The sequence below is a fragment of the Numenius arquata genome, chromosome 1 (assembly GCF_964106895.1).
Source record: "Numenius arquata chromosome 1, bNumArq3.hap1.1, whole genome shotgun sequence".
Taxonomy (NCBI): Eukaryota; Metazoa; Chordata; class Aves; order Charadriiformes; family Scolopacidae; genus Numenius; species Numenius arquata.
Genome location: NC_133576.1, coordinates 122,207,287 through 122,229,989, shown reverse-complemented (window position 1 = coordinate 122,229,989; position 22,703 = coordinate 122,207,287). Strand labels below are relative to the sequence as shown.

Below are 22,703 nucleotides of genomic sequence, written 5' to 3'. Positions count from 1 at the left end.
CTGCATAATTTAAAAAAAAATAAATCCACTGATTAAGAGATGTTCTGGGTGGATTTGATTGCCATGCTAATAAAATGGGATTCATTTTGGAACTTTGTAGAGTTGCAAACAATGTATTTGGTGAGATACTACTTCCTTAAGTAGATAGTGAGAATGAAACTTTTCTCAGCCCAAAATAAAAATTTCTTTTCTCTTTTAACAGGAGGGGAATGGCAATCTTTGCAGACTGTGTGTTCTTTGTTAAAATTAAATACTTACCCGTTCAGGAGAAGAGCAGGCTGAAAGCATGCATACAAGAAAATGGTGGAGTAGTCAATTATGTGCTTAATCACAAGGTAAGTTCCAGATTTATTTCTGAGATCTTGGTAGGAAAATATGAAGTGGTGCAAATGTTGTAGAGTATTAATCTTGCCACATGTAGAGAAATAAGAAACACAGAGATTATGTCTTTGGTAAATATTTAAATGGAAATACTCAGTTTACATTTTTAATGCATCTGGCTTTGTAGTACTGAAATGTCACATAAAAGATGAAAAGCAATATCCTCCCTCCACAAAAGAACCAGGGAAGTATTTTTCCTGGATAAAATTGCCATGCTGTTTTAGTTCTCTCATCATCAGAGAGGGGAAACTCTGAATAAGGAGGCGCATCACTGATATTTCAATACCTAAAATGTGTGAGCTCTAAGATGCTGAGAACAGCAAGAAGTGGCCAACCTGTTTAGGGTAAATCTTACCCAAGCTTCAGAAGTTATGTTACGATTAAAAAGCGTCTCCTCTATCTCCAAATGGGAACGTCAGAACAGATCTGGACTCGGCACTGCTGGTTTTTTAAACTGCACTTTTGTCATATAGGGCAAATAAAAGTACATGCATTTATCATCCTGTTTCCAAGTAGAGTAGATCTAATTTCATTCTGGTGTAATAATCTTTAAGCATGCAAGAACTGAGGGACATGGAAAAATTAATGTTTACTGTTTGAGGTACAAAATTCACTGCCTCGTACTTATGACCATTTTATTTGATATGACTTCTGTAAATGGTTTTATTTTTCCTAACTATGCAGAAAGTTTTAATTTTCAGCATATATATGATTCCAGTAAAACAATGTATGATTCTTTATAAGGCTACCAAAGCTGCTTATGGTTATTCAGCATTCTGCCCAGCTTTTTTTTTCTTTTTTTAAAACACTCTTACTTAGCTTTGGGTTTGTACCGTGTTTGCCACAATTGAACTTGGCCCATTATTGGATCTCCTATGTGCTGCTAAAAGCTCTGCAGAACATGAGGCACCTGGTCACCTTCATATCTTCATAATAATTGCAGAAAAGTGAACACTCTAAAGATACACATATTTTAGTTGAACTGAACTGTCACCTGAAAAAGTCCTGCTCTCTCTGCTGTCTGTGGATGAAGTGCAGAGGTACCATGTTTCTAAACTGGAAGTTTTGATTCAAATATGGTCCAGAAAGGTTGTATGTTTTTCAGATGTTTCCTCTGGACTCTAGGATTGTACCAGTATGAATTGCAAATGCACAGTGTTTGGATTAATACTGTAGTTATGTGTGCAGAGCAACTGTAATTGTAACCTGTCTTTCAGAGTACACATGTTCTTGTGGATACTGCTGATGTCCTCAGCTGTCGTGATCGAAAAAATATTCAAAAGTATCAGCTACCTGTTTTATGTGCAGATTTCATTTGGAAATCAGCTGAAAAGGGGAAGCTTTTACAGATCAATGCATTTAAGGTTAATATATCACAAGATGACACTTCTGACCAAAGGCAGGGTAGGTGTATTTGACATTGTTTATTCCTCCCTCAGTTACTTCGGAAAATTATGTTTTAGAAGATGAATATTTAGAAACAGCTTTTAAGAAATAAGCAACCATAGAAACTGGCAATAAAGTTGATTTTAAAAAAAAAAAAGAATTTTGGGGGAAAGGAATATTAGTTCCATTCAGTGGGCTTTTTTCTTTAGAAATGTCAATAAAATACTAAAAATAACAAAAAATCTTCTCCAATTACTGCCTTTATTTGACTCCACTGGAAAAAAAATGCCAGTAACCTGGAATTTTTAGTTAATTTCAGCAGAATGCAGTGGGGTTGCAGTGTCTGCATGAGGAAGTGCTATGTTTTGAAGTCAAAATTATGAGAAAATAAGATAGCTAGTGAAAAGGTTAACATGGGCTAGAAATATTTAATGCAACTCAATTAAAATAGAAGAACTTCAAGGATTCCAATGCGTAACATGGTTCAGATGCAAACAACTATAACACTGTGTAGAAGGAAATAAGAAAAACATTCATTTTAATGCTGTGAAACAAGTGAAAGGACATCAGAAAGAGATGAGAAAGATAATTCTATTTAATGTGTACATTAAATAGAATTTAATGCCAGTGGGGCAGCTGGGGCAGTTGCCCTTCCATACTTGACTCCATATCCTGCCAGTTATACGGCTGAATAAAATGTGACCTTAGAAGCTGTTAACTTTTTTCAACGTGTAAAATATTTATGAATATTAAGTAGTAGTATTGTTTTTATTAATTATTCATAAATTAAATTAGAGAAAACAGAAATTATACCAGGTAAATAAATGTTTTGATTGCAGATGTGAAAAACCTGTCATCTCCTGAAAATAAAAATGCCACAAAGAAAAATGAAAATGACTATTCCAGCCTTACTGGTACTGAAGACAGTGAGAGAAGAATTGAATCCAAAGTGGGGACTCTTAGGTAAAATAAAACAAAACTAAAGATATATTTTGATATATCTATGTTGATATTTCTGTAAATTGAAAAAACCCAACAAACAAAAAAACCCCACTTCCCAGTCTGGTTCAGTGACTTCTGGAGATGGCTTGCATTATCTTAATGATGTAGTGGAAGATAAAATTATTCTTTCTTTGTTTTCTATATTCTGTGTGTATGAATTTGTAATGGCTTGTTTTTCTTTTTTTTTGACCTTCTGACCTTTTGACTGGAAATTTATTCTACGTTTTTCCATCTCAGTGGACACCTACAATCCAGCTCCCTAATATATGCAAAGCTTCTACCAACTCCTCAGGCATTAATATGGCTCATGCTTTATCGTTTTCTGATTGGTGCTCTGTTTATTATCACAATTTTTTTCTTTTCTTGGTTCACATAGGTTTTTCCAATCTGGTCCAATTCACTGTTTTTAGAAGCGCTGAGCATGTCTTTCTCCCATGAAAATTCTTGGGAGAAAATCAAGATACCTGAGACTGCTCTTAGTTGATAGGGAGGCAGTATTGTTATAATTGTTTCTAATTATTGAGTTAAAGCAACAAAACCAGCTCCAGCACTCTTAAATCTATTAACAAAACACAGCTTTTAATTTTAGAGACTGCTGTTCAGTCATAGAGAAGTTATTTAGTTACTTTGTGGGAACATACTAGAAGGTACACTTGGTCTACAAGTCCTGATGCGAAGAATATGACTACATGTATATATCCTGATGTAAAAGTCAAGAATAAGGGAGGAATTAGCCTCAGACAGCACAGGTAGCTGACCAAGCTATTAAGAAATTAACAAGTAACCAGGCAATGAAAATACATTTATTGTGCTGCTTCCATAGTTTTTCTAAAGAATGAAGATTGAAATCTAGTCTTCGGGTTTACACTAGACGTTCTGGCCTGTTAGCGCAGCAGCTTGTCCATGTGGGATTTTGTTTGACAACACTTTTGTTGTTGTTATTTTACTGCTGAAAAGTAGATTTATCTTCTTGCACTAGTTCTTACTTTAGTATGACATTGCAGCCTTTTACAGTACAGTATTTACTGGGCATATGTGATTTTAATTATTCCAATTCCATTCCAGATTTTACAGTCAAAATGATCAAGATACTCCTTTTTTCCCCCAAGATTTTGAAGTTGCAAAATACAGTGTCCTTGAAAAAGTAAGCCTTTCTGATATTGTGGGAGAATGCAGGAGGATCAGTAGATGAACAAAACATTTATAGTTTTAGATACATCAACAGTAACTCTTCTGTTATCATGTACAGCAATTCAAAGAGGAGTATTAAAAAGTACTTTAGCGCTTTCTGTCTTTCATTGCAGCATAATTGTACCCAAATAAAACTTTTCTATTACTGCTGTAGTGTTCTTGCCAAAGAAATGCAGTAGAATAGTATGTTTGCTTCTGACAAGATGTATGTTATCATGGCTTTTATGTGTTTAATCTGATTTAAATTTTGAACTTTCTGTATTTAAAAAATCTTTCAAAACACAAAAAAGATGCAAATATACAGCAGTCAGTACAGTGAAGCCCTGAGAGGAGCTTCTACTTGTTGCTGTGATACAAATAATGAATAATTCTGCTTCTGTTTTTTTACCAGTCATAGTGGTGCTAAATCAGGTGAAAAAATAAATAGGACAAGGGGAAGTACGTGGTGCAGTATCATGTGAATGAAACGTACTTCAGTGATAAATTGGGAATTGGGCAGCTTTATTTCTCTTTCCATTTAGGTCAACTCCAAGGAAAGCAAAGATTTTGTAGTTGTTGAATTACAGTGTTCCCAAGAGCATTGCAAGTTCCTGTTTCGACTATATGCAAATTTCAGTACATCAGATGGAACAAAGGTATGAACCACTCATTGACATTACCTGTTTGTCTCTTTATGCACGTTGAACCTACCTGTTCTAGAGACCTTCAGATGCTTTTCATTCTTACTTGTAGGCTCATCCTTAGATATAGATAATAGGAGGTCATTCTGTTAAGATTTATCATAAAAAATGTGATTTATAGTTGGCTCCTCTAGTCTGTGTATTATCTTACATGTTGCTCAAAAGAACTGTTTTGGGACTTGACAGCAGCACAGCATGGTCCTGGATGCACCTGCATCGTACTCACATAGATTTTCCTGTCGATATCTAAACTTATAAGGACTTGACTTTACATGCTGAAATGCTATAGCGAGTGATATTCTTGACATACTATTGAGAGACAGAAAAGCTTGTCCTGAGGCCAGCCTAAATGTATTTCTTGGTATACAAGTTATGGATGCACTCTGGTACACCATGTACAGTCTGTGTCATTGTAACAACACTAGATTCTAGTCAAAAGAGCTGCATCAGGGATGAATTTTGAATGGTTCGATTGATAAAACAAGTTATTCCAGCACACATTTAGATGAACCTATCTTATCGCTGTGGGGTGGTTTGTACATGGAGCCCATGAAGCCTCACAAAAGCTTTGCCTTGCCGGAAGCCTGTTAAATCACAACCCAGAACTTAAATGTGTCAGCTGTTAGAACAGTGTCTGGTAAAATTGATTCTTTATGTCTCTATATGGTTTCTTTGACTAACTTTACTCTTTCAATTTACAGAATAATAAACAATTCGTAACTAATACTGCTGAAGAAATAAGAAAAAAGTACGAGACTTTTATTGCAGACTTGAAGAGCCAGGATTTCCTGCTCAGAGAAACTTTTCCACCAGAAGCAGAATATTTAGCTTCTACAAAATTGCAACAGGCTTGTACAACTTGCATGTTTACACTTTTCTGTCCTTAATGATTTGCTTTAGTTTCCAATTTTCTGAATGGGGTAAAAATTGTCTAGATTACAGTGGTAACAGCTGTAGGTTAAGGGAAACTGTTTATATGTAAACATTTTAAAATTATTGGAATATTGAGTGAATATTCCCTGTACTTAAATACTAAAAGCAATTGTAGTCATGTTCATTATAGAGTTTTCTTTTCCCTCAGTAAATGCATTATCAACTAATGTGATACCTAAAAAGTGATGTGCTAATATAGACATAGATTATATCCAGCAATATTGAAAGGCCCACATATGTCCTCTAGTGATCTCAGAAGCTGTGTGGTTGACTCCATGTAAGCAAGTACTGTAGAATGTCCAAACCTGTGTGAGAATTATTTAATGGCATCAAGTTTAATGGCAGCTTCTGGTATTGTAGAACAGTGAGAAAAAGCTCAAGTAAATGCTTTAATAATGTTCCTCAGAAGAACATGAGAAGATCTGTTTTCACAACTCTTTTTGATGTATGAATTGCACCGATTTTCATGGCTTCTCTCTTCTCCTGTAGCTTTGCTGCTCCAATTTTTTTATTTTCACAAGAGTAATGTCTTTCCCACCAGAGCTTTCTGAACTAGACATCTAGTGTCATCTGTTTGAGATGTTATAAAACACTGGCCATTTTGAACTATGTGTTCTTTTACCAGCTGTGCAAAAAAGGAAGTGGCTGGGGTCTGCAGACTATTATGTCCATGTACCTGCTAGTACAATGTACTGATAAAGATACCAAACAAATCAACTTCCGTCTTCTCCAGGACTTTATGTCTCAGTTTTGAAGAGAGGTCATGGCCATCTGGCCTTCCATACCACTTGAAAGAATTTATAAAAGCAAACCTTCCCTTCAGTTCGATGGGACTGAAGAAATTATACCAAGCATAAGTGAGCATTGTGCACTGTGTTGTTTATGGGAATAGGAATGTTTAATTATTCGTGTAGGGACTTCACTGCCATGACTTGCTTCTTTGTCTTTTTACTGAATTGTGTTTATTTTACTACAGTTACATCTAGAAGAAGCCATCCATTCAAGTGCTATATGTCAGGAAGTTAGTGATTTTGTGGAACTGATCTGGGCAGAAGCTATTGGCCACCTGGATAGTTTACTACTTGAATCAGTAAACAACATAAGTTTAAATGATGTAAGTTAATTCTTGTTACTCTGTGAGGATGAATATGTAAATGCTGTTAGAATATTTTTTTTTTCCCAGCAAACATGTATGCTGTGTTTCAGATAGGGATTGGTAATTACACTTTTGATGCTCCTGCACTTCAAGAACTCCAGATTTTTGAAACACAGTAATTAAGTGGATTGCTGTTCAGTTATATTAACCCTCCATTTTTCTCCCAAAGGCATTTGTGAGACAGAGACCAGTCTTGGATCAGTATTGAACTGCAGTAAGATATTGCTATGCAGCCTCTAATGTCAACATTTTACTAGATGTTGCCTTTGGTTAATGTAAATTAAAAAGCATTTTGCCTTTCTCCTCCTCCTGCCTTGAAAAGGCAAAATAATATACAGTATTCTGTGAAAAATTTCCAATTGAGAAGGAATATACAGATAAATCTATCTTCTGTCTGTCTGGGCAAACTGTCTAAAATTAATCATTACTTTTATTTTATCTGTAAACTGCACTTTATAAATAGGACTTCTGCTCTGCTTTGTGTATTTTAGGATGAACAGACATTTAGTAAGAAATTTATTATCCTCTACTTTCTGTTATTTCATCAATGCATTAAAGCTGACGATATGAATCGACAAGATGTTAAGGGATGTTATCATTCAATCTGATTTATATTCCATTTTCTTTCAGGGAGGTTATTTTACTGTCTCTTAGCTCTGCTTGAGGTGCTTTGCAAGAAGCCCAGTACAAGGGCAGAATAATATCCAATTTTTAAGTACTGTTTTTATATCCTAGCTGCAAGAAATTATTTTGTGGATATTGCACTAACAACAGTTAAAGTTTTATTTCAGTGTGGAATTTAATGATTCATTTTCAGTATTTATTGCTTTGCGCTCTTTCTGCAATTTTGACATAGATTTCAGGTTAATAATCTCTTCCTTTAAAGGTGAGCAAAGCAGAAGGTATTTTACTCCAAGTAAAGAATGCACTGGATGAAGGAGCTGGCGAGATGGCACTACAAGAGATGATGATGGAATTCTATCAAGTTATACGTCACAAAACTGAAATAGACTATAAAGTTTCCAAAAAGCTGTTATCTAAAAAACAGGACCTGTGTCAGGTAACTTTTCCAGATTGCTCGTGAGCCCTGATCTGCACTGTGCTATGCTGGTTTTGAATATGCTCACTAGATAAATTGACAGGATGCTTTGCACAGCTAGTCACAGGCTGTCAGTTTTTAAAAAAAAATAATTAATTGGAATCTAAGGAATAGAGTAATGCTTATGGGGGGAATTCACTGTTTTGAACAAGAAGACCCGTTGCTGTCCAGGTCGTGAAGGGAGTTTCCATTGCAGTCATTGTTCTGGTGACATCTTCAGCTGGATCAAATGAGAATCACGGAACTGTTATCAACCAGCTTACATAGCTAGCCACTACTCCCGCATATATATAATCATTTTCTATTGATTATCTTAAAATATATGCAAAACACATCTAAGCCGTTTTAACTATATGCAAAGACCATTCTGTGTACCCTTTCCTGTATATGCAGGAACAGTTTCTAGAGACTATTTAAAATTAGCAGTCTGCGTACAGCTTGGTCTGCTTCTACTTTTGCAGCACAAACTGCCCGAGGGACTTCCTTGGGCTGTCTGGATTGTTAGTGCAAGAAAGGAGTCAGCACATCTAAACAGATAACATCTTTCAGTCAGTCTAAGCATAGCTGACCTGCCCAGGGGAATCTCCAAGGATCTGTCTCTCCCATAGCTCTCCCCATAGCTCTCCCCACAGCTCTTGCGTTACTTAGTCAGCTCCTTCATTTTTAGGCTGGCTGGGCGTTCAGTCAATCGGGAGTTCTGTTATTCCGCTGCAAGTCAGTACGTTGTCTCATCTTTGCAGGAACCAGCTGAGAAATTCTCAGCCTGTGGGGGCATTGCCAACGAGGTGTGCTGAGTGTGCGTGCAGATCCAGCCCTGGCACCCAGGAGCAAGGGTGGGTGGATGGGGCTTGGGGTGAAAGTGAGCAAGGTTGGGACAGTACACCACCGGCAGCGGCTCCAGTCCCATGGTATCCTAACAGGAAGAGCAGAGCAGGTGACAGTGACTGCTGGTGATAGTAGCCAGAGTCAGTCCGGATCGCCTCTTCATTATGGCTCGTCTGGCAGGTCCAAGGTCAAACCGGGAACTTGAGTCCACAGGATGTGGGTCAGGAGCAGGGAGGCTGGATGCAGGCTCAAAAGGAACATAGCTCAGCCGAGAGACCACGGGCAAGAGCCAAAGCTCAAAGGCATCTCTTGAGCAAAGGAGGGACAGGAGTCTGCTGAGTGTTCTCACAGCTCTCTTTCAAGGCTCCACAGCTGCACTGTCAAAGCTGACAGCTGAGCCCAAGCAGACAGGCTTTCTGGAGAGGCGAGAGGCAGTCAGAGATCTGACGGCTTCATCACTCTTTTAGCTACAGAGCAAACTCAGATTTCCTCCTTGTGTTGCAATTATAATGTAAAATCCATGGATTCTGCCAGAGATACCTTTTTTGGTAAAAAATATCCAGAAGTCAGTCTTCTGTAAGTTACAAAATGTAAAAGGGGAGAGGTAAAGGGAAGGAGGCTCCTTACTGTTTTAAAATTAAGAACAAATATTAATAGTGCCTTTAACCTTGGAAATCTTTTGACAATTAAAACCTTTTGAGATTTTTTTATATAAAAAAAATTATTATGCCTCATAAAGCTTTCCATGGTTTAGTGAAGTGTAGCATTACAATCTTTTCAAAGTTAGATGTCCTTCTTTCTCCTGATAAGAGAAAAATACATGTGTACCTTGGGCTATTGCCCTAGCTGGATAGTGGCCAAAAGCCCAAAAAGACAGATTCTAACACGTAAGAATTGCCTAATGAGCAAAATCAAAATGGTAACCAAGCACAAATACTGGTTTGTGGAGCTGTTATGAGCAAGCTCCATCCAAAGCTTGGTTTGGAGTTGTACAGAAGCAGTTTATCGCTATTTTTCATATACCTTGTTCTTCAGAATTGCTTTCATGGGATTCTACAACTGTTTGCTCTTGTTCCAGACTGTATCTAACAAGTGGAAATGTTCTTTTGAGTATTCCATTTCATTGTTACTACGCTGTAACTTCATATAATTTAGTCTGGTTTGCAAGTTTCCTTAATTAAAACGTAGCAAGTATTCACAGATTGCCGTCTGCATTTTCTAGCTAATCAGAGACATGCTTAATATACGTGAAACGAATATCTCCTGCCCAAACCCATCATCTTTGGCCAAATACCAGGCTCTGAGGTGCAAGATTGAAGCTGTTGACTCAAGGAGTTCTGAATTTCGCAATGTTGAACAACAAGTGTTAAAAAACAATTACAGGTAAGTTTTTAATAGCTATGCAATGATTCCAGTAAAATTCAAGGTATAGTGCACTAAATACCTCTAAAGAGAACTGAATGATCAGGTACTGTTACTGTGCAATGTTGATTGTGCTCATTGGATTGTAGGGCTGGCATATTTACCATAATCTATAGAGAACAAAATGGAGGTAAATATAAAAAAACCTGAAAATTATAATATTGTCAGTTTTGGTGGGGTTGTTTTTTTTTCTTAATTGTGAAGAGCTGTCTATTTATACGAGCTATTAAAGTAAGATATATGGAGTCTAGACTTCTTTACTCTGTTTCTCAGTATTTATTTCCAGGCATTTTATACAATAACTGAAAAGAAAATATAAAAGTAAAATTTTGGTTTCTGCCGAGTAAAACAAGTAATTTTTTTCTGTGTGAATAAACTTGGTGGGGGCAGGAGAGAATACCTGGTCACTTTTTGATGATGTACAGAGCTTGCCATCCCTTTCTAGTTAGCTTTCAGTTGTGTGAGAAAGACGTATTTCTGGGAATTTATTCTGCAGATTTGCCTGTAATTCTGTTTAATGTTTTTGACATTGGCTTCTAACTGGGCACCCTGTCTCTGTGGTTAATAAAATTTAAAAATAGGTAAATATGGAAAAATTAAAGAGAAGATTGTTCTAGAAATGTGATAATCAATGGTTAGATCATTAATACAGGGAATAATTAAGTGGGCTTCAATTATATATATATATTTACATATATATAGTCACTCCAAGTTTGTTTTTACTGAGTAAATATGCTCTTAAGCAGCTAAGGTCTAAGTCTCCCTAGCAACTACAGGTTACTAAGTGATTATACCCAAATATATACTGCTTGAGTACGGAAGGAGCACTGTGCTTGGAACACGCAAACTTCTGTTTGACTTCAGCAAAGTTCAGTAGTTGACTTTTACTTGACATTTTGTCTGAATTTTTAAGTCATTTAAAATTAATAGAACAATAGTTTGTGATTCAGTTCCACCTTTTAGTGCTTTGTGACAGAAACAATTAAATTTTGGGGAATTTGCTGTTACCTGAACCGAGGGGACTGCTCTTTGTAGCTAGCAGTTATCTGTGTTAGGGCCTGTATACTAATTCATAAACTAACTAATTATAGGGACAGGATTTTCCAGCAAAACTTTGACACTACTCTTACACAATAGGTAAGTGTAATGACATTGCAAGAATTGGAGCATATTTATTCCCTTTCAGTCTCTGCATTTGCAATCTTAGTTTTTAATCTAAAAACAATTTAGAAAAACCTCAACTGCAGTAGAAGAATGCTGAAGCATCAGAGTTCACATACAGTTCTTAAAAAGAAACAAAAAAACCCAAACAAACAAAACAAAACAAAAACCCACTTCATATAAGTTCATATAGCAGCTTCATAAATTAGGACATAATATATCTCTAATCCTCAACAAAAGAAACCACACTTCGTCAAGGTGACGGACTGTCACTCGGACTCGAGTAAAGTGTTCATAATTACAAAAGCAGCTAGGTCCTATTTGCCAATATTATTTTAGGATTTAGGAACTCAAAACTTGACTGAAGCTCAATGAATCTTGAAAGCATGAAGGTTTGATTTCTAAACAGAGCTGTATGCTTTTACTTTGCAGGTACTACCTACTTTAGGTACCAATCCGAAATTGTGATTCTTTAAGTCCTCTTCTCGATTACTTTGTAAATCCAGAGGTTCCTCACTGTGTGACTGTTAGGAATCCTAGAATCCTAAAATTGTCTTCTCGGTATTTCATAGGGTATCACTGTCTTTATACCACTAAGCAACACAGTACTTAGTCCAGAGTCGGTCATTTGAGGAGGTATATTCTGAGCATGTGTAGTGGGCAGCAGACTGCAGAGAGAAGGTGGTAGGCACACTGTTCTCCACTCAGATCTTTACATGATAGCTCAGTAGAGCATTCAGCTGGAAAGGATAAGAGTAAGAAGCAGTAAAGAGAGAATCTGAATCTTTTGGTTTGTGTAAACACAACTAGGGAGGAACAAGAATCTTGGTGACAGCTCTGTCCTGTAACTATTGCATGTAAAATTCATAACTCTTGCTGGAGGTGGGATTGCAACCCAAGTTTTCCTCCTCTCAAGTGTATTTCTTAATTGGGAGTTACTACCTCCAGGTAGCCTGAACTGCGATGCTAAGGTATTTGTAGTTCAGCCAAGACAGTGAAGTCCCTGAGTACATGTCCCTGGGCATGTTTAGTTTGGAGAAGAGGAGGCTGAGGGGGGACCTCATTGCCCTCTACAACTACCTGAAAGGAGGTTGTAGAGAGGTGGGTGTTGGCCTCTTCTCCCAAATGAATAATGACAGGACCAGAGAAAATGGTCTAAAGTTGTGGCAGGGGAGGATTAGATTAGATATTAGGAAGAATTACTTTACTGAGAGAGTGGTCAGGCACTGGAACAGCCTGCCCAGGGAGGTGGTGGAGTCGCCATCCCTGGAGGTATTTAAGAAACTTGTAGACATGGCACTTCAGGGCATGCTCTAGTGCTCGAGATTGTTGGTTTGTGTCTGTTTGTGGGTGGGTGTGGTGTGTGGTTGTGGGTGTTTGTTTTGTGTGTGGTTTTTTGTTTTTGTTTGTTTTTTGTGTTTGGGTTTGTTGGGTTTTTTTGTGGTTGGACTCGATGATCTCAAAGTCCCTTCCAACCAAGAAGATTCTGTGATTCTATGCTCAGTAAAAGAGTTTTTAGTACAAGATAGGTTTCCTGGCAATAATTTATATACTTACAGACTCAGAGCTGTATAGAGTTGTCTGGGGTGTTCTATATCACATCTTCGAATTTAGATCCCAAAATGTCAAATAAGATAATTTCATATGACTTTCAGCATGAAAACACATTTTCAGTTTCTCCCTAAAAGTCTAAATAGGTCTTGAACTTAGTCGTTTAGTTTTTAGTATGACGGGTGATTGCTCTCTTAAGCTATTTTTTTCTTTAATAATTGCCACCCAAATTGGTAACAAAAAGTTGAATGTTACTTTGAGATTTAGAATAAGGCTTTATCTTTTAACAGTGTAACATCTTAAATGCACTCTCTACATCATGAAATCTCAAAGATAATTTCAAATTTCTTGCAGTAACTGTCCAGTGAGAATTTTACAAGTGTATAGGGTTGGCAGAATAACTGAAACAGCAGAATTTCTGAGCGGTCTTGGAAACATTCGATCCTTATTCCATGCATCGTCTGTGCGCAACTTCATGGGAATTCTTTCCAGGTAAAAATTTGTGACATTGAATCCTTTTTTGTGACATTGAATCAGGCTTAACTATATTCTTAAATGTATTTTGACTTTTTTTTTAACCTCTTTTGCATTATGTTTAACCTAGTTTTTGTTATGTATGAATATCCTTATACTTCTACAGACGTCTGGAACGAAAATCAATCTTTTGTAGTAATAAATTTAATTACTTTCCAGCTAGATTAGATTTGAGATGTAGCTATTTGGTTATGATGAGGAGTGTGGTTTAAGTCCATGTGAAAGATGACAAAATGGAGAGTAATGGCTGTGTGGAAAATGTATTCTGTTTTAGGAAAGAATTGCATTGACAATGTCCTTCCACTTCTATGCAATGTTTCCCCATGACTGTTTATTTGGCATATTTGTAGATTATGATAATTTCCTGGAATAACAGAATATCTAGTTCTATGACTGAATACCATGGATTCACTCAGATGTGGTAATAATGCTAAAATACTATAACCTCTAGTAGCCTGATATATTTAAATTCTCATCATGGTATGTATGCAGTGAATACCAGCCACTGAAAATTTAAGGATATTTCAAAAAACATATCTGATACATAAAGCCATCAAAATTCAAATACCTCAAAAGTCATATTAGCATTCTGTTTTCCTCATACTGCAGATTTTAATTGTAAGTTACAAAACTGTTGAACTTATTTAAACATTTTGTCTTATTACATTCTTTATACATAAAATCTTTTCTGTGGGCATTAATCGGTAGTAAATGAAATGTCTCAAACGGTCTAAGAATGGTATCTTTACACTTAATAGGTTTGCAAATCAAACATTGGAAACGTTTCCAATTATCCATTCCACAGCATTCTGCCTTTAAAACTCATACTTTCTCTTTCTTAGATACAAAAATTTCATACAGTTTTGAATTGAATTGAACAGAAATTGAATACAGCACTGTTGCTAGAAATGTAGAAGTACTCATCTAATAACCAAAAAATTATTTTGAATGTTTGGCAATGAATCTGGAAAATGCATTGGGTTTCTGCTTAATGAAGAAAAGCTAACAGTCTTTATTGCTTATGTAATCGGTGTCTTGGTGATTAATATGACTTTGAGATTTATTTTTTTTATGAATAGACTTTATTTTCCTTGAGTGTCTATGGATGGTTACTCTAAAGTGTATTTTGTTTTAATCCTCTGTGCTTCATGACTGCACAATGTGTACTAGCCTACATGCTACATGCAAAAGTATTTTGTACTTCATTCATTGTGTGACCTTCTTTTTCTCTAGAGGGCTGCTATTGCCGAAAGTGGTTGTTGAAGATCACGGCCTGGAAAGAACTGACATTGGGAATCTGGGCAGTGGCATTTACTTCAGTGATTCTGTTAGGTCTGAATAATGACACTATTTCTTTATCCTTTGTGTATTCTTTTTACTTTTAAAATTAAGTAGATATAATTCTTAATGCTTTTAAGGTAATTTAATGATAAAGTTTATTCCTGTTCATCTGTTCAGAAGTACTTGTGTATCCTTAAACTCCTATGATGTTTACATTTATATAAATTATAGTAAAATGTGTCTGATCTTTCTTTACATATAGTGCCAGTATTAAGTATTCTTCACCCAGTGAAATGGATGGGACCCGGCTCCTGGCAGTTTGTGACGTGGCACTTGGATCCTGCTTAGATCTGTATGAGCGTGATTATTCATTAAATAATGCACCATCAGGTTTTGACAGTGTGCATGGAGTCCGTAAAACAGGAGACATCTCTTCAGACTTTGAGGTACTGATCCTGCAGTATTGGGCACTTGAAAAGGCACCAAATTTTGGATTTATTATACCATTGATAGATAATAAAATAAACGTAACCTGCATTTCGGTTCAGACACTAAATCACTAGACAGTAATGCATAAAATCACTTTTGTCTGTCTTGCAGCCTATAAAGTGCGTTTAAAAATTCTAAGCCTCTAAAGTGCTGTTTGTAAAGAATTCTTGCAAGAAAACACTACTTAAAAGACAGATGTAAATACTACATTTTATTATAACTGAATCATTGTATAAATATCCGTTCTGTGATATTTAAATTGTTAATTGGGAGCGATATTCTACTTTGTATGGAATAAGAAATCACTACCATGGAAGGTTCATTATTTTGTAAATGAATCCAGCTGATCAAAATCCCTGTCCTTATAGGTTGGTACTCTAAGGCAGGCATGAGAGCTGTAGTGGCGCACTAACAGATAACAGTTGCTCTCTACGTATCCACCAGGTTTTTTTGCTTTTCCTGTTCTTAGTTATTTTGAGGAATGATTGTGCTTTACGGAGAAGAGGAGATATAAGAAATGTGGAGAATACAAAGTAAGAAGACAAGAGATGCAACTGGTAGTGATACAGAGAGATTAGGGGAGTGAAAATAAACTGACAGATTCTTATCATATTTCAAGAAATGATGTGTCATTTAGGTACACCTCTTAATCAGTTTGCATTGTTTTAGATATTAACTACAGCTTTGTTTTTGTTGTAAAATACTTTTCTTTGTTTTTACCAGGATGATGAATTTGTTGTGTATGAGACCCGCCAGATTAAAATTAGATACGTTGTTAAGTTTTGCCTTGCTGAAGATCAAATAAAACAATTTCAGCCTGCAGTTGGGGTGGAACTGGAGCAAGATAACAGTGAGCCAGAGTCGCAATGTCATTTACAGAATGAGAGTAAGAAGTGTTTTCTGTTTGTATATTGAGTTGCTTCCAGAGTTTCCTAAATGCCTGTCAGAACCCTTTTTAGAGTACATGTATGAAGATAACATAATAAAAAATGATTTGTAGTTTTTTTGCGGATGTAACCAAATTAGTGATTATGGTGTGGCATCTGTGTAGCATCTGTTTTGAACACATTTCCTATAGGCATAATTACCACCAGCAGTTGCAACTCCTCCTGTGACAGTGTGTTTCAAGAGAAGCACAGGAAGCACTTTTGCATGAATCATCAGATGGTCTTTAAATAATTCAAATGCAAGACTCTAAACAAAGACCTTGTAAGACCTTCAAGAACTATCATGAACTCATGATTGCTCAGACAGGCAGCCTACAGCTCGGCAATTCAACTCCAGTATTCATAACAGAAACTGAGTGTTACTTGTGTGATGTGAATTGCATAAATAAACATGGGCCATTGATATAGGATTAGTTTCAGAATGTATATTTCAAAAAATATCTTTTTAATCTTTCGTAAACTCTTTGTTTAGGCTATGAATTACCAAATGCAAATCTTTCAAATTCTGTAAAAACTGGTCTTCAGGACAGATTGGGAAATCCTGTCCCTCTGGAAGGTATTTACATCAAAGCGAGGATAATAGACTTTGTAGCACAGGTAGAGTATGCTATTTATTGTCCTTTTCCATAACTCAGCCCTGAAAAATTAATCCATTTGTTAAATAGTGTTTTAGACAAAATGCTATTTAATGTTTAGTTAATTAAAAAAAAAAAAAAAAAAAAAAAAAAAGAGGGAGGGGGCAAGTCAGTCTCTAAATGAAAGTCCTGAAACTGAGTGGAAACAGTTTTCATTCTTAGAGACATATAGTCAAATAAATGCCAAAAGCTCAAAAACTCTTTGGACAGTGAAAAGCTTGGCTTTATTTTTAAGTCTGTTTTCTGCCTATGTGTAATCAAAGCCTTGAAAAAGAAAGCAGGGGAGAACAGGAGAGAAAATGGTTTGAAACAATTGACTGCAAGTGAGTCTGTGCTTAAGCTATTTGGACACTCAAAACTGTTGTCTGATCAGTTTCATTCCTTTGAACAACTGTTCTTCTCATGAGGGATTGGGGTTGTTCTGTTTGGTTTTGAGTTTGTATTGGTTTGGGTTCTGTCTGGTTTCTTATGGAATGAATTACTATCCAGTGGCATCTGTTCTGTGTCCCAGTCCATCAAAGCAGAAAACAGTCTATAAGGCTGAGGTACAGAGCATAAACCAGAAATGATCAGATGCCAAGGGGCAATAAGAGTGGCAGCAAAGGAGAATGAGGAATTGCCAGAATTTTGTTATGACACATGGGAAGTAAACAGAAGAGCAGATGTGAGAAGAAAGTCAGATGCAATCTGACACCTCAGAGACAGAAATTCTGTCATTACAAGATGGATACTATACTTATAGAAGGAAAAATGGGCTTTTCTAAACATCCCTTTTAGTATATTGTACAAATAGACCAATTTTTTTGTGGAGGTTTATTCTTCCTTCTTGTTTAGTCCTTACTGGCTTGAAACTGTTATTGCAGTGGTGAATTCTGTAGGCAATAGCTTGACAGCTCCAGCTCTCCAGTATATTAGATAACCTTTAGAAGGTGGTGGTCTACTTTTTTCTGGAAGAGATTTAATTACTGATTTAGAGATTTAAAGTTCTACAGCTCCTTGCATGTTTCTGAAGATGCTTATTTGTCAAGCACTGATGAATGTTATACCTTAATTTCTAAGGTACAAATGGAGGTTCCAGTGGTGGCATACCTATTGATGTTTTGTGGTGCAAAGCAGTTATGCTGTTATACTTACAGTATTGATGTTTTAATCACATTTTAACATCACAGTTACACAAAAAAATATTCATTTCAGGTAGTAATGTTTCAGACCTACACCAATCAAAACAGTAAACCGATTGAAGCTAAATATGTCTTTCCTTTGGATGATAAAGCTGCTGTTTGTGGGTTTGAAGCTTTTGTCAATGGAAAACACGTCATTGGAGAGGTAAAATGTTATTGCACTTTGCCTTTGATGTAGTTCCTTCAATCTGAAGATCCTTTGTTGTTACCACTTGCCTGGATTTCAAGGTAGTCATGTCATTTAGGAGACTATTGGTTAAGTTTTCTGTCTATAGAGATGAAATGACTTATTTTGGAACAATTTTTCATAGGTTAAAGAAAAGAAACAAGCACATAGGGAATATCGGAAAGCTATCAGTCAGGGTGATGGAGCTTATCTAATGGACCAAGATGCACCGGTATGTTGAATATCGTGGTTTAGTACCTACTTGGAAATTTTGCAGTTGTCCAATTATAGATTTGGTGCTGAATCGTGCCTTTGTTGGGAAACTCATTTTTACTATTTGGACCTTATTTGGACCATACATTTGATCATTTTTAAAAACAGCTATTGTTTCTTTAAATGTGTGCTATGGCTTACATAAAACAGCTATGTCTCTCCCAGGTAGTTTCCTTTCTCTTTTTTTTTTTTTTTTTTTTTTAAAGATTAATTTACTTAATTACTATTGATCAGTTTTTTGCCAGAAATTAAGGAATTATTGAAAGTTTGACATTTCATATCATAGTCCCATTTTTCCTTAAACTTCACCAAAACAAAATAATAGTTTCTGTGTTAGCATTTGGTTTCAGTTTTAATTAAATTATTGTTTTGGAAAGCATAGGCTTTAATGATGTCATTAAAGCTAGTTTGTGCATTGTGTTGTTGTTGTTTGGTGTTTTTTTTAGGATGTTTTTGTAATAAGTGTTGGAAACTTACCTCCAAATTCTACAGTTGTGATCAAAATCACCTATATCACTGAACTGAGTTTTCGGCATGGTTGCATCACCTTTCATCTGCCTGCTTCTGTGTCACCATGGCAACAGGACAAAGCATTAAATGAAAAGACACAGGTTTGTTAAAATACAATCTTAAAACAGCATCTTCTTGCTTTGAAGCAAAAGTTCTGTGCTTGGGGGATTGAAGTTACACAAAAGGCTTCAGTAAGTTTGTTTTAATTTCTTCTCTTTTGTTAGAAGGTAACTGGTTATATCTATTCTTGTCATAGAGCAACGTGAACACAAACAGGAATGCTGTGCTTGGTAGAAAGCCTCTATCTATCTCTGAGGATGTATTTGCTCCTGCAGGACTTAGAAAGTTGTCTTGAGCTGGCACATGTTAGATCTTGTATTTTGAGTCACCTGCTGTTTCTGTGCTGCTGTTCCTGCTTTGGCTTGCAAAGACATTGTATTATCTCCAGCTGAGCATCTGCTGAACACTGCTATTATCCTTCTCTGCTTCAGGGACAAGGTTGCCCATACGTTTCTTTGGATGCCTTTGATGGCTCCTGAATTCTCCAGGTGGGAGGGGAGGTCAGTTCTGTGTTAAAATGCTAGCAAAGAGCCAGAAATGGTCCTTGTGGTCCTAGTCCTGTGAGATCATATAGCTGTATTGTATGTCTGACTGTTCAACAATCATGCCTTTGAACCTGTATTACACTGAGTTCTGAAGTTCACTGTCTTTGGGAGAGAAACATCATACATTCGTCTTAATTTTAGCTGCTATGATGCTCAGATTACAAATCTATACGATTAAATAAAGAGGGTTCCATGCAATCCTAACTTAGTAATAAAATAAGAGAAAGGAGCTCCAGGGTGATAAGTGTCAGGAATTTCATAACTGGTGCAGGTAAATATTTTTTTTTCCTTTATAGGATACAATAAAAAAGGTTTGTGTTAAACGAGTAAAACCACAGAAAAAGTAAGTTACTTTCATTAATATTATCTGCTTTATTTTATCAATAACTTACATGATTAAGTTAAAACATCAAATGTATTGTTTTTCTATTTATATGGAATATTTGATGGTAAGATGCATTATCAAGAAACTAGTTCAGTTTCACCTTTCACTCTAATCTGCTGTTATCCTTAGATGGGTAATATCATAGTGGAATAACTTTTACTTATTACACTCTTTTTCTTCACTAAAAGAAACTTCCTTTTGTTTCAGAAACATTTCTGTTACTAAGGATTATATATAAATTCTTAAGTCACAAAACTTAATAAGACCATGATCTACATTTTTTTCAATATCACTGCACTTAATATTTTATCCTTCTTTGCATTTGCATTTTAAATAAAACAATTACAATTATCTGAAACTGTGATGTTGCTGGTAAAGTAAAACTTCTTGGAAACTAAGTGTTATAATTTTATTCCCAGTAACATTTCTGTATATGGCTGTTCTCAACCTGAATAACAAGCAATGCAGGTAGTAGTAGCAGTAAATGTGTTAAAACTTAGTGCTCTTCATATTTCCATATTAAAAACCGTGAAAAGTGCTTTTATGGGCATGTCCTAGTTTCTTCTCTTTCTGTCATCAAAGCTGGCACAATCCCACATCTGTTATAATGTTTTTAAAGTTATATTTAATCTTGAAATCGTGTTTCCTGTTATTAACTTGCTTTTATTCAGTACAGTTACTACTGATTAGTAAAAATACTGTATTGATCAGCTAAAGATTTGATTGCTTTGTCTGCCATATATGAGGAAATATGAATAAAAATTGGGAAGCACTTAAGAATAGTTTTTGTGTGAGAATGGAGATCAGGAATCTCTATCTCACTCTTTCCAGCTTCAGGTTCTAGAGGCAGCAGCACAAAGACATCCAAGTTAGCTGCAAACTTATTAATGTTATATCAATAACATAATGTTCTGGCTGCAGGCTGGTTCTCTCTGCAGATACTTTGAGGCTGTCCATATGTATTGTATCCACAGTCATCTTAAGGATGGTGGAAATGTGGCTGTAAATAGAAAATAGAAAATAATTGCCCATATGATATGCAGAAGATGATACATTAAGAATAATTGAGGTTAGGACTCAGAATAGTCAAGAATATTAAAATGGGCCCATGTAACAAAAATGCTGTAAAACTGAAAAATGCAAGGCTACACACAGATGAAATGATTGCGGCCCTACGCATCTACATCTTGGGAGATTATATCCTGGAATGCAGTGCCTACCAATAACCCAGGGTTTATTACTCACCCAGTAAGTCAACAACCTGGAATGAACAACCACTGTGAGCATTATGGCAGAAATGGCTAATACATCCCCAAAATATACAAAATGTGAAATAGTGAAGAGATTATTTTACTTGTTCAGGCAAGACTGACTGAAATTGGCAAAATGCCAATCTGAAGACCTTAAAAAAATAAAAAGTAAACCAAAACATAAAAACCACAAAACCCAACAACAACAAAAATGAGAAAAAAACCAACAGCCTCAAGGCCACAGACATTGACCTCTGTCTGCATAATGAGAGGTGATTCCATGACATTGTATGGTATCTTGTGTCTTCTGTGTATCTTGGATTGTATCATTGCACCTATCAAATAATGTCGTTACAGAAATAAATTAAGAAGCAAAGACTAGAAATTACAGCTGAAAAAAAGACATGTAGTTTTAGCAGTGAGGTTTTGAACAGTTAGCCAGGGAAAATAATGAACTTGCCTTCTCTGAAATCCAGTTTGGCTGTCTGGTATGAAGCTTTGCTTTAGAAAATAGAATATTAGGTTAAATGAAGAGATAACTGGCTAAAATGTTAAGTAATGTGTTACAGAGGAGATCACGTCAAATGGCCTCTTGATCCCTTCTAACCTTTTAAACTATGAATAACCATTGTGAATCAGCATGGATATTCTTTGGGTATCCTGGGGACAGAAACATGTCTAACTACTTCAGTGTTCTCCACTTTCATCCAAAGAGTTAAAAAAGGCAGGAAATATAGCTCCTTCTCATGGAGATGTCATGGTAGGCAGATTAAACATCATCTTCCTTGTAGTGCCATTCCAGTTTTTTTTTTCTCTTTTTTTAGTGGATTTTCCGTGGATATGTCTATTGAGATGCCATCTAGTATTGAACGTATACATAGTTGGACACATGAACTTAAAATAAAGGTAAATTAATTTCACTGTAACTATGTCTCTGCCTTGGCAGTTTTGCTGTGTATTTAAAATGGAACTTTTATCCTAGAAGACTCTTGTGCCAGATCCATCTGGCTTTGTGTGCTGCTCATTCTGCAAACAGCTTGGTCCTCAGTTTCTCTTGGATAAAAATTTCTGTTGTGCTTGAAGCCTTTCTGGTTTGGTTCTCTTCTTATTTAAAAGTACATCCAGGAAAGAGAATGATGTTGTAAAGAATGTCATATGTAAATAGAAACTGTACCTTGTAAAATTTCTATACACTTTTTGGCAAAAAGGTTTGGGACTACTCCTGTTAAATCTGCTGTCATCATTCCCTGTTCCCATAAAGTAAATTATGTTCATGGTATTGTTATTAAATAAATATTTAAATGCATATTTTTCTCCTCTTCTAGAAAACAGACTGCAAGGCTGTAATTAAGACTGTGGAGAACAGCTCTTTGGACGTTAGTGGCTTTGGTCTAGATATCTGGATTTCTCAGGTCTACCTACCTCGAATGTGGGTAGAGAAGCATCCCAACAAAATGAGTGAGGTACTGAATAGCTTGTACTGTTCATGAGGTAATACTGAATATGCTTAAACATCATAAATAGAAACAGTTTGGTTTTGATGGATAAAAGATGAAGAAAAATTTCACACCATGGACGGTGGTCAATTTGATCTGTTTTATTAAGCTGAGTATTCTCCAGAAATTAGTTTTCCTTTCAGTTGCACAGAATCTTGTTGCTT

At 36.0% G+C, this 22,703-nt stretch overlaps 1 protein-coding gene across 1 annotated transcript in view; it reads left to right on the top strand.

Annotated features, from left to right (window-relative positions):
• Positions 1-209: 209 nt before the first annotated feature.
• PARP4 (poly(ADP-ribose) polymerase family member 4) overlaps positions 210-22,703 on the top strand; it is a 44,057-nt gene continuing 21,563 nt past the window's right edge. The window contains 20 exon segments of the mRNA XM_074151136.1: positions 210-335; positions 1,599-1,803; positions 2,607-2,730; positions 3,835-3,913; positions 4,482-4,595; positions 5,342-5,488; positions 6,550-6,687; positions 7,616-7,789; positions 9,876-10,036; positions 13,142-13,279; positions 14,555-14,653; positions 14,865-15,048; positions 15,815-15,977; positions 16,511-16,635; positions 17,868-17,999; positions 18,166-18,252; positions 18,740-18,904; positions 19,705-19,751; positions 21,868-21,949; positions 22,369-22,506. Of these exon segments, the coding sequence (XP_074007237.1) occupies positions 210-335; positions 1,599-1,803; positions 2,607-2,730; positions 3,835-3,913; positions 4,482-4,595; positions 5,342-5,488; positions 6,550-6,687; positions 7,616-7,789; positions 9,876-10,036; positions 13,142-13,279; positions 14,555-14,653; positions 14,865-15,048; positions 15,815-15,977; positions 16,511-16,635; positions 17,868-17,999; positions 18,166-18,252; positions 18,740-18,904; positions 19,705-19,751; positions 21,868-21,949; positions 22,369-22,506 (2,628 nt within the window).